This window comes from Hylobates moloch, unplaced genomic scaffold (assembly GCF_009828535.3).
Source record: "Hylobates moloch isolate HMO894 unplaced genomic scaffold, HMol_V3 SCAFFOLD_3, whole genome shotgun sequence".
NCBI classification, from domain to species: Eukaryota; Metazoa; Chordata; class Mammalia; order Primates; family Hylobatidae; genus Hylobates; species Hylobates moloch.
Window position 1 is genome coordinate 12,942,989 of NW_026652278.1, and position 12,844 is coordinate 12,955,832.

The window sequence follows — 12,844 nt, forward strand, 5'->3', positions numbered from 1 at the left end:
TGGATTTTAAAACACTCCCCTAGGTGGCCCTGATGGGCCAGGAGTCCCTAGCATTGAACTAAATGATACCCAAGGGTCCCAAACCCTTGGATCCAAGGACAGGACATCCTGTAATTTAATTCTTCTCATTAACAGCTCTTCCGCCCACTGCAGGACAGGCTCTAGAGTCAGGTCCAGCAGTGTTCAAATCCCAGCTCTGATGTGGCACATGATGAGTCCTTTAACATTTTCTGAACCTCAGTTTCTTCATCTCTAAAATAGACACAGCTTACACAGTTGGAATGAAAGTTAAACAATGAAATATATATGTAGGGCCTGACAGAAGAGAAACAAAAACTAGAATTGTATTACTATTATCATTTTACTCTAGCCTAAAGCTGCATATTTTTACCAGACAGTTTTCGGGCTTTGTTTGATTTTGTGACAACATACTCCCTGCTCCCAATTGTTTTTAAGACATGAAATGAAATGAAATGAAATAAATTTTACTTGAAGGATGTTTTTAAGAATATAGAGTGTATCTCTGATAACTAAAGCTTCAGGATACTCCAGTTTCTGTAGCTACATAACAAATTACTTCAAAACATTTTATTTTGCTCATGAATTTGTGGATCAGGAAATTGAGAGGGGCTCATCGCCTAGGTAGTTCCCACTTAGAATCTCTCATGTGGGCACAGTCAATGGCTGTCCACTGACCAGGCTGTTAGCTGGAACCCTGGCAGGAGCTGGAACCCCTGCTGTTGTTTTTCTTATAACAGGACACAGTCTCTCCCCTCTTACCTCAACTTCCTATTCTGGGGGTGGGGGGAATCAGTGATACTGGAGATGACTAGTTGCTGTATTATGGACTTGAGTTGCATCTTGTTGGGAAAAGTGTGGGGGAGAGAACCTATTCCCACACACACATTGAGACAGATCCTAACTGGTCAATGATCTTGTTTGTAAGAAAGAGATTCTGTTGGTTGAATGCCCAAAGAGAAAGGTGGATGGCCTTCGGATCATACCAGCTTAGCTAGCATTGCTAACCAACTGTTACAAGCTCTGAAAATAAAGGATCTGGAACCCCACCCCCACCCCCAGAAAAACCCTTCCTCTCCAGCACTGTGGGCTCAAGGTGGTCAGAATTATTCATAGCTACTGGCTTCCTCCACAGCGGGTATCCCAGAACAAGGCAGAAGCTCAGTGGCTTTTTCCGACCTAGTCTCAGAAGTTGTGTAGTGTCATCTCCAGTTAGAAGTGAGTCCTAAGGTCAGTCTGGATTCCAGGGAGGGGAAATGACTCCACCCATTGACTGGGTGGTGGCAAATTCTTACTATAGAAAAGCAGGTGGATGAGGGATATGGCTGCAGCCACCTCTGAAATATATTCTGCCACCCACAGGGTGCGATTGACATTGTGATGGCCACACACCCCCACTCTGTAAGACCCCAGAACCTTGACTCCTATTTTTTCTCACATAATCGGCCACAGGGCAATAGGACCAGGTACACCACAGAGCACCTTCCTTCCTCATCTTGTTGTCTTTCGGGTTTTATTATCCTCATGGCAATTTTTCTAAAGCCTGGTGCACCCAGGCTTTTGCACAATCCCTCACTCTACCCTGAGTAGCTGCAGCCAGAACACATCTATCAAGCAAATTATATCCTCTGGGAGCAGCAGTACTAAGAAAGATCGATGTCCCTTCTCCAGCCATGCTCCAGCCACTGGCGTCTGTCTCAAAGAATGCAGACAGTGGAGCTAATATGCAGAGGGCCAAGGTCTTAATAAAGCTTAAGGATCTTAACAGGGACAGAGGTGGGCACATAGTGGAATGGAAAGTCCTGGAGACGTTAAAGGTGTTCCCAAGAAAGGACATGCCCAGGTCTGGAAATATCCTTCCACAAGCTCTTTGGAAGTGGTTTGGAATCCAAGAAATGGGAACCCTGCTTCTAGGCAAGGTGTGAAGGTGTGGTCTCCAGCAGTGTGTTAGGTCGGCGGTTCCCAAACTTTAATGTGTCCAGGGATCACTTGGGAGTCTTGTGACTGCAGATCCAGAGACAGCAGGTTCAGAAAAGACCTTAGAGCTAGCATTTCCAGCAAGCTTCCTGCGGGGGGCCATGCTGCCGATCTGTAAATCAAACCTTGAGTCACAAGGGGCCAGGGCAGCAGCATCATGTGGGATCTTGTTAAAAATGCAGAATCTCCAGCCCCATCCCAGACCTAGTGGATCAGAGTCTGCATTTAACATGATCCCCAGGGAATCTTCTTCATGACTGTGGTAGAAGGTGGGTCACAGCCATGTATTACATTGGTGCAAAAGTAATTGCGGTTGTTGCCATCAGAGTGAACAGGCAACCTACAGAATGGGAGAAAATTTTTGCAACCTACTCATCTGACAAAGGGCTAATATCCAGAATCTACAATGAACTCAAACAAATTTACAAGAAAAAAACAAACAACCCCATCAAAAAGTGGGCAAAGGACATGAACAGACACTTCTCAAAGGAAGACATTTATGCAGCCAAAAAACACATGAAGAAATGCTCATCATCACTGGCCATCAGAGAAATGCAAATCAAAACCACAGTGAGATACCATCTCACACCAGTTAGAATGGCCATCATTAAAAAATCAGGAAACAACAGGTGCTGGAGAGGATGTGGAGAAATAGGAACACTTTTACACTGTTGGTGGGACTGTAAACTAGTTCAACCATTGTGGAAGTCAGTGTGGCAATTCCTCAGGGATCTAGAACTAGAAATACCATTTGACCCAGCCATCCCATTACTGGGTATATACCCAAAGGACTATAAATCATGCTGCTATAAAGACATATGCACACTTATGTTTATTGCGGCACTATTCACAACAGCAAAGACTTGGAACCAACCCAAATGTCCAACAACGATAGACTGGATTAAGAAAATGTGGCACATATACACCATGGAATACTATGCAGCCATAAAAAATGATGCGTTCATGTCCTTTGTAGGGACATGGATGAAATTGGAAAACATCATTCTCAGTAAACTATCGCAAGGACAAAAAAACAAACACCGCATGTTCTCACTCATAGGTGGGAATTGAACAATGAGAACTCATGGACACAGGAAGTGGAACATCACACTCCGGGGACTGTTGTGGGGTTGGGGGAGGGGGGAGGGATAGCATTAGGAGATATACCTAATGCTAAATGACTAGTTAATGGGTGCAGGAAATCAACATGGCACATGGATACATATGTAACAAACCTGCACATTGTGCACATGTACCCTAAAACCTGAAGTATAATAATAAAAATAAAAAAATTTAAAAAAAAAGTTAAATGAGAAAAAAAAAAGCATAGCAAAAACCCCAATTACCTTTGCACCAATCCAATACAATCTAAATCTAAACCCACCTCACAAAGCCATTAAAATCATCTCAAGCACCACTTGTGTCATGGGGGGAGAAAAAAATACAGAAAACAAAATGAAAAGGCACAGCAACCTGAAGCCATTCAGCGTAGAGGACTATAGCCCGGCCAGCCTTAGTAGCTCGCAAGTGTCAGTACATCCCTGGCCAGCATAATGACGGATGTCCTTGGGTTTTTCAGGAAAAGGCTAAAGAAATTACAGCAACTCTTTAACCACTAGAAGGTGGGTAAAACCATTTGGTTTACTTTTATTTCCAATAAAAACAGAACAGCTAAAAACATCTTAATGTTCAGAAGGCTCAGACAGATCCAAGGATGCAGAGCTTTTTTGGGGATAAGGGTCAGGCCTGTTGTTCTCACTGTGAAGGCTTTTCCCCATCTCTGCAAAGCCTTCATTAAGAATAGAAGAGCTTTTGGGAGGCCAAGGCGGGTGGATCACATGAGGCAAGGAGTTCGAGACCAGCCTGGCCAACATGGCGAAACCCCTTCTGTACTAAAAACAAAAAATTAGCTGGGTGTGGTGGTGCGTGCCTGTAATCCCAGCTACTTGGAAGACTGAGGCACAAGAATTGCTTGAACCCAGGAGATGGAGATTGCAGTGAGCTGAGATCATACCACTGCACTTCAGCCTGGGTGACAGAGTGAGACTCCATCTCAAAAAAAAAAGAATAGAAGAGCTGGTGTGTCTATGTACATAGCTCGGGGCCCTCTGTACTGAAATCATGTGGATAATCACACTAGTTATCCATTGCATCATTGCATCTCACAATTTATTTAAGAGTAGAGTAAGACTCCTAAAACTTCATTAGGTTTGATGACCAAAAATAAACAGCCTTACATGAGTAGGAGGCATGGAACTCTAACAGATCACAAGGTATCATTTATGAATCATTTCAAAGGAAAAATGCTATTTAATGAGACTGTATAGGTGTGAATGCAATATTTTCTTCATTGTTATCAATAAACTCTAATTCAGCAGCAGTGCCAGTCTCACCTCAAAATCACAGACTTCCCCCATTACAAGCATTCATGAATTGTTAACTATTGTCAACATCATTTCACTTAATAGGGATTCAAACTCAAAACAAAATGTCTAGACTGTGTTGGTCAAATGTTACTACATTGAAAAGCAAAGTTACTACTAAAGTAAACATATTATTTTCTTTAATGATAATTTTAACTGCCCAAAGTCAGATAAATTGTTGTTGTATTTTAATCCAAGACATACTTCTATTTCTTTGCTGTTTAAATTGGACAGTTACCTTTTTTTTTTCTTTTCTGAGACAGAGTCTCACTCTGTCGCCCAGGCTGGAGTGCAGTGGTGCGATCTCGGCTCACTGCAAGCTCTGCCTCCCGGGTTCACGCCATTCTCCTGCCTCAGCCTCCCAAGTAGCTGAGACTACATGCGCCCGCTGCCATGCCTGGCTAATTTTTTGTATTTTTAGTAGAGACGGGGTTTCACCATGTTAGCCAGGATGGACTCGATCTCCTGACCTCGTGATCCGCCCGTCTCATCCTCCCAAAGTGCTGGGATTACAGGTGTGAGCCACCGCGTCCAGCCAGACAGTTATCTTAATCTATTTGTATCTTAGTTTCTCCTGGGCAAAGTGGGGGCAGTTTTATATATTTTCTCCTTAATTTTCTCATGATATAGTTTGAAGACCTTAAAACACATTCACTCAGCACCATAAGACAGGGCAAGAAAAAAAATTCATGAAGAAAATTCAAAGATGTAATTCTAACTTTATGCCAAGCAATTTTCTCTTTAGTTTGTGCATTGTTCATTTGTGGTTCACATGTTTAAATCTTCCTTAGATAAAGCTTATAATTACAAATACATACACACAAAATGCGCACACACACCCCACACACATAAACACACACTTGTGTGTGCACAATTTAATTGAGTGGAAGGAAGCAAAAGGATGCAATTATTTAAGATGCAGGGATAATCCACTAAAATTAACCAAAACGGAAAAGAGGTAAAGGAGGATCTGATATTGACTAAGAATGAAAAGCAGGAAAACTAAAGTTGGAGTGATCTGAAAGCAAAATATAACAGAAAACCACACACCCTTCCCCTTTAGGCAAACCGTGGCTGCCAGTAGCTCTTTCACTGCTAAATCACAAAAGCACCACCGACTACCTTTTTTTGGTCACCTGAGTCTTCACCTACAAGCAGCAGATGCAATTCCAGAGGCACACGTGGCATCACTGGGGGCTCTCCAGGCCTTTAACCAGCTTGGCATCAAATTAGAATATGGTCCTACCCCTAGGAGGATCCCCAGACTAGGGCTAGATAGGGCAGCATCTAGACTCATGACAGATAAAAACTACACTTACATACGCTCACCTGCACACACACACACACACACACACAATCTCACACACACACACTCACACATTCTCTCTCTCTCTCTCCCTCCCTCCCTCTTCCTTTCTCTCTCTCTCCCATGCTCTTGTTGGTTAATTCTGTTTCCATAGCTCAACATGACTTAAGGACCCCAGGATATGTGTCTTGTTACATAGAAAGGACACAGGAGGGGACAGAGAGTGGACTATCATCTTTGCCAAATTTTTCTTCATTCAACAAATATTTACTGAGTGTCCACGATGTGCCAGGTACTGTCCTATAATACTGGTGAATACAAATATGGTCCCAACTCTTATGGAGATTACAGATTGTATAATCTGGGTCACAACAGATCGTGGAATTGGGTGTTGAGGTTTTTGCTTGTACGCATCAGAACACGTGAGCTTGCCACTGCACTCTGCTTTAAGAAGATGTCTAGATTGGAGTGCCCCAGTAGTTGGTCTCATGAAATAGCCTCCCACCCAGAGCCACCTGTGAGGACCCTGGTCCTCTAGGGATGTTCCAAGGTATGTATCTATCACAGTCCACATGCCAAATGTGGCAACAAGTGCAGCCCAAAGTTGGGAATCCAAAGGAATGGCTGATATTGACATCACACCAGCAGAAACAGCAAGTCCATGACAAGGGACAGTGATGCTACTGCCCCCCTGGGCCTCTTCTAATTCAAAGTCAAGTGCCCAAAGCCCCAGAGGATCCCTATAAGCTTCTAAAAGATTTCATGGATTTATCAATGCCCTTAGCCCATGTGCCTGGATGACAGGCCTTTTTCAAGACAGGTTAAGACTCCAGGGGGCTTTAAAGTCAAGTACTAGGATGACAGACTTCACCATCCTTTTTCTCAACTATAAATAACACAAGATTATACTGAAATATAAACCCAATCAGATAATTAGACTTAGTCCAAATCCCTGCATTGGTGTTTGCTGGCAGGGTGGCTTGAAAAAAGTCACTTGACCTCTCTGAGGCTACATATCTTCCTCCTGTCCCCTAGGACGCTGCCATACCTTCCAAGGCCACTGTGAATATTCTGTTCAGTAATAAGTTAGGGTCCAGCATAGCACCTGGGGCACTGAAGGCCTCCATAAATGGTGGCTGTTTATCTTACAAATAATGAATATGCTGGGTCGAGAAGGCTGCCCCACCTTCTTTAAGCCCCACCCGAGGGTAGTGAGGTTGTGTGTTGGGAAAAGGGAGCAGACAGAAGAATGGCAATAAAACTCTGCATCATTTGGTCATTCTGTGAGCAAACAATGGCCCAGAAAGTCACTTTCAACCCTTGAGATCTGAAGAAAAAAAAAATAATAACACTTGAAGACGCATGATAAACAAAAAACGTTTTCCAGGTGAGAGCCGAAAGGAAAGCATGTTTCCTCATTGCACTATTGATTTTTCCTCCCTAGTCAGCCTCTCTTGGGCAACGGGGAAAAGCTCTTATAAACAGGCATCCAATGTGGTCAGCAGAAAATGCAGACCACTCCACTCTAGGCAGGAAGCCCTATCAGATTACTCATTAGCCCTGGGAACAAGGGGTGGGTGTGGTTATAGGGAGAACATGTTGATGGATTGTCTCTATAAGCCTGTGGGCCAGCAAACTGCCCTCAGACAGGTCTTTACTCTGAATTGGAGTAGTTAGCTATCCCCCAAAACAAAGCCAACAATTAGAATAATAATCATAGTTAGTTATGATATTGCAGACTTCTTATGCCAAGCCCTTCACTTGCTGCTTTCCAACAGGACTTCATCCTCATAAGAACCCTATCAGGCAGGAATTCCCATTATTCCTATTTTAGAAATGAGTGCACTGAAGCTACAAGATGTCAGATGTCTTGCCTAAGTCTATACGGCACAGGGTGCCCTATTCCTCCGTACATGCACTGGACTTTTAAGGAAGTCAAGCAACACAGCCATACACAATACACACATACAACACACACATACATGCTTTCCCCACCAGCTCAATGACATATGCAATTATTTTAATAAGACACAGATTTTTCCCCAATTAGAGATATAGAGATACGACCTTACTCGAGAAATGCAACATGTTGATCCCCAGTCTCACTCAGTGTGCACGATTGAGATCAGATTTTTGCAGAGCAAAGTTTGATGTTTGTTGGAAAGAGGGTAAAGAATGCACAGGGAAGGAGGTGGAAAAAGAAATGAAGACCCCAAGAAGTTGCTCCCACCAACTCTCTTGTACCTATCATCCAAAGAGGGGTTTCCTTTGCAGCAGCTGATTTAATCAAATAATCCACCCCTCGCCTGGATAAGAAGAATGGCATGCAGAGACCAGCCCAGGACAGGACCACGAACAGTTTCCAGAATTACCACCCACCTTGGGGATGGTCCTTCTTCCTCTGATAAGCCTCCCAACAGATGCAAAGACAGGCTTAGCAAACATAAATGCCCACCCAAAGCAGAGCCAGGATTCATGTCCTCGTGCCCTCACTCTAAATCTCATGCCCTTTTCAACTGTGGGGGCGCCGATTCTGCGGGCAGCTCTCCTGGGTTGGATTTTGATTCTTTCCTTACCAGCCACATGACCTTAGGCAAGGTGCTTGACCTTTCAGGCCTCAGTTGCCTCATCTCTGAAGTGACGCTGATAACAGCGCCTACCTCAGAGGGTTGGTGTAAGGATTAAATTAATTAATTCATATGAAGTGCTTATGAGGATGAGTACACATATTGAATGAATAATAAGGGTGTTAAATTTGAGCAGTGTAAAGTCTAAAATTGAGGCCCAATGTTATATCTTGTCTTGACATCTGAAACCAAAATGGATTCAAATGTCCTAACCACAAGTTCCCCTCCCTACTCTGCTTTCACAAATAAGGTCCTGTACCCAAACAACATTTCTTATTGATGTGACCAGGCACAGTTTCTGCTTATCTCTGAATAGTGAGTCTCAGCTTCCTGTTAGCTTGTGGAATTATTCAATAAGTCAATTACATTCTCCTGCCATTACCAGGGACCATTCCACCCTCCTGATATACTATAAAGCCTGCCTCCCATAGTTCCTGGCTGTTCACTCTGTTCCTTGTGTCCCTGCATGGCGTGCAGTGTACTCCTCCCCTGGGCTATGAGTATATGTGAGGAATAAGCTGCCGTTGATCTCATCTGCCCAGGGTTGAGTGTCATGTATGACTGTCCTCATAACCCTAGGGCAGGAGTCCCTCCCTCAACAAAAAGGTGTATAAGAGACAATGAAAACATGTACTCTACTGCTGTACCCTCCTAAACACACTAGGGTGAGATGGGTGGGGATTGGTGAGTGGACAGTGTGGAAATGTGTGGCCCAAGCCTAGAGATGTCATCCATCTATCCAGCTCCCAGGGCATGGAAGGCAGTGGGACTGGCAGAGAGAGGACCAGAACAGGCTGTGCGGGTGAGGCAAAGCTCCCAATGCAAAGCCTCTGCCTGCTCATGCTAACTCTTCTTCAGCTTTTAGAAAAATGACCCTAACTTGCATTCTTTACCTGTGGCCCCTGACACTGGAACCACAGACCCTTTCTTCTGTGCCCTCAACACAAGGAGACAGGAGGCCATGGCATCCCACCGAACATTCTTCCCAAACATGCATACTCTGGATCTCATCAAACCCTTAGACCCAATAGGGGAAGAGACACAAGTCAAACACCCTCAATGAACAATTAGGTGAACCCACGAATAAAGTTAGAATAAAGCTAAATGTTCCAGATTACAAGAGCCTGAAGAGACAAAACAACCAAAAATGAAACATATGTGCTCTGACTAGATCTTGGATCAAAACAAACCAAAAGCTATTAAAAAAAAACACTGGGGATGATTGGGGAAATTGTGGGATTAGAGAATGAATTAGATTTTAGGTGATAGTAAGGAAGTATACTAATATTCTTCAGTGCAGTAATGACATGGATATGTAGAAGAATGCCTTCTTTGTAGGAGAAGCAGCTGAAACATTTAGGGGGGTTTAGGAGCCTCTTGTATCAGTAAGTTACTTTCATGTAGTTCAGAAAAATGCATATATGAACAATAAATAGAGATATCCAACCAATATGATTACATGTTAACAATTGCTATATCTAGGTAGAGTATATAGGGGATCATTCTACTCTTTCAAACTTTCTAAATATTTGGAATTTTTCAGGATAAAATGTTGGCATAGAAAGGTCCAGAAGCAGGACCTCAAAAGTGGGGAAATAGCAAGGAAGATAGTGTTGCTCTGAAAGTACAATGGTTGGCAACCAGAACTGTGGAGTTGAAAACCCTGCATCCTGCCCTTGCCTCTTACTCATGGTGTGATTTGGGCAAGGCATATGTCCTCTCTGAGCCCTCTTCTGTAAATGGAGATAACTGCCACTATCTCAGCAGCTGTGGGGAGGAATAAACAGTGAGATAATGCAGAATGGACCTAAAGAGCCAGGCTGTTCTGTGCTTCCCTTCCTGCAGGAGTTGTCTTCAGCAGCAACAGGATATTCAAAACCACTTCTGCCTCATAATAAAAATAGCAAAACACATTCAAACATGCCTGCTATGGGGCATGGTGTAAACGTAAGCGTATTTGGCAGCAACACAATGTGCAGAGACCACATGCATCACCCCAGAAGTCCAAATGTTTAGTGCAACTATTTTCAAACATTTCTACAGAGGGTGCCTTTCCTTTGGGAGTAAACAACAGAAGACTAAAAATGTTTTCATTGTCTGAACACAAACAGAAAATCCTGGTCTACATAAACCTGGGTGCAGCAGTTGACAGAGCAGGATCCAGTCGAGGCCTCATAACCTGCGTCAAGCAGTTAAGTTGCCCTGCTCATCTATAAAATGGGCAGAGCACTCTGTTAGGAGGTGGTGAAGATTTGAGATAATTGTCAAGATCTCACAAGAGGCACTCAGCAACTGGCATTGATGGTAGTATTAATTACCAAAGAATTCTAAATGAAAAACAAATTATTTCCAAAAACTTGTATGCCAAATATGTGTGAACCTTATTTGGATCCTGATTCAAAGAAATTATTATTAATTTCATCAGGTATTACAATAGTAATGGGAGATCACTTGGGTTTTTTTGTTTGCTTGTATGTTTGTTGTTGGGTTTTGTTGTTGTTGTTGTTCTTACAGATTAAAATTCCATATCAAAGTATTTACAGACATGATGCCATATCTAGGATCTGCTTTAAAAGACTTCACCAAAACAGGGAGAGAGGGAAGCAGATGAAATAAAAGTGCTGATAATTGGTGGAGGGTATTTAAAAATTTTCACATCAAAAAGTTCTGTAAAACAACTTTGCCCACTGGCCATTGAGATGCTACAAAATTAGGTGTTTTATCAACTAAAGCAACAACCTATTATTGGTAAATATTTAGCTTCATCTAGATTTCAGTAAAGACAATGGGAAGAATAATGGGAAAAATTAGAAAGTAAAAGGAAGGGCAGGATAAGAAATATCAGAAAGAGAAAGAAAGAGAAACTGGAAAGAGGTTGGATCAATCACAAAATGAGTCACCTTCAAAACGCTCAGGTTAAAGGTGCTGGTGCCCTGGAGCCTGGGGCACTGAGGAGCCCTCTCCCTGGCTTGGATGTGGCCCTGAATGCCTCCAAAAGCAGCTGCTTAATAACGTTGAGTGATGAGGTACTAGCGAAAGTGAACATCACAGTGGCAGGTGACTTGGGGCAGAATCAGGCCAGTAAGCTTGTGACCCAGGGAAACCTGCAGAATTCACCTCCTAGTGGCTTCCTGGGCAACCCAGAGCCCAGATCCACCTTAGCACAAGCCAGGTCCCCTCACCCAGCAGGGCCAGCAGCCCAGAGACCTCCAGAACTCAGCTCCTCTCTTGGCCAAATAAATTTCCCAATGGGAAAGCACTCTGGGACAGTCTGTATACCCTGCACCAGGACACAGCAAGACTCTAGGACATAACCCTGAGCAGAGATAGGGACTCGAGGACAGCAAAGAATGCTACTCATCACTCAGGGGAAAACACAGTGAAAAACGGAACTTAGTTTAAAGGTGCTTTTGAGCTGCCATTTTCATTAAAACACAATATACAGAGAGCATGTTTTCCTAAATAGGGGCCTGTGAGGTGTCTTTGAGATTTTCCATCCTTGTAATGTCATCTGAATTCCCCTGGCTCCAGTGAGCAGCAGCACAGGTGGCATCAGGCCTTTCTGCTGCTCCCTCGAGATCTCACCCCAGTCCTTGGCAGAAATCAGCACAATCCTGACCCGACACCCATGACCATTTATCTGACCTACTGTTCCCCCATGGAGGAACAAGGCTGTGTTCTAGAATGGTCTGGCAGGTGAGAGGAATCAGATGTGTAAGATGAAACAGCCGCAGATACAGCCCATGATTAGAGGAGAGGCTGAGGGCAGGCATCCAGGACAGGGCTGCAAACATGTGAGCATTCAATGAGACTCTGGAATGCAGCTTCCCACAACATGTCCACCTACTCGGTGGCTGCGCTCTGGAGAACTCGGGAACTTCCTTCCACCCTGACGAATGGCAGGGGCTGTGTTTTTTAAGCAGATAAGGAGCCCTCATTTTTGTGCCAAAAGTTTTTGCTCCTGGGGGATATCAATGGATGTTTTCATGGCCACCTGTACTGCAAACTCTGAACTTCTCAATTCAAATGCAAATGGAGGCATCTCACCCACGTGGCCTATAGAACTGGTCTTGACTTTGGACAGCTGGGGACATCCCCAAGGTGGTGTCTCTGTCCCCACCAGCAGCCATCACCTGAGTCAAGGACCAGGAATGGCTGCCTGTTTGACACAACTGGACTTTATGATTGAGGTTGAGCTGCTCACTTTAAGTCTCCCTAAGAAGAGGATAGGGAATAACCAGGTCATCATTATCATTACTACTGCAAAGATTCAGTGGCCTCAGGCAGAATGGAGGGGTCACAGCAGAACACCAGCTCCACAAGGGTAGCAGGCATTCTTGTCTGCTTGTGATCTGAGCTATATCCCCAGTACTTAGTGCCTGGCATGCAGTAGGTGCTCAATAAATATTTGTTGAATCAATGACTGAACAAATAAATCCATGTCAGCTGTTCCAATAAAGACTCAAGCCTTTGCCACATGGAATCTTTAACTG

At 43.7% G+C, this 12,844-nt stretch overlaps 1 protein-coding gene across 7 annotated transcripts in view; it reads right to left on the minus strand.

Moving 5' to 3' along the window:
• The window catches only part of PLPP4 (phospholipid phosphatase 4), a 154,178-nt gene that overhangs the window by 105,228 nt on the left and 36,106 nt on the right, over window positions 1–12,844 (minus strand). The window contains exon 1 of one of the 7 annotated variants that reach the window (XM_058435952.1): window positions 70–121. The exons of the other annotated variants lie outside the window; for them this stretch is intronic. Within the exon in view, the coding sequence (XP_058291935.1) occupies window positions 70–107 (38 nt within the window). The 5' untranslated portion in view covers window positions 108–121. Of the gene's footprint in view, window positions 1–69; window positions 122–12,844 lie in introns of those variants that run through there. 7 annotated transcript variants of the gene reach the window in all.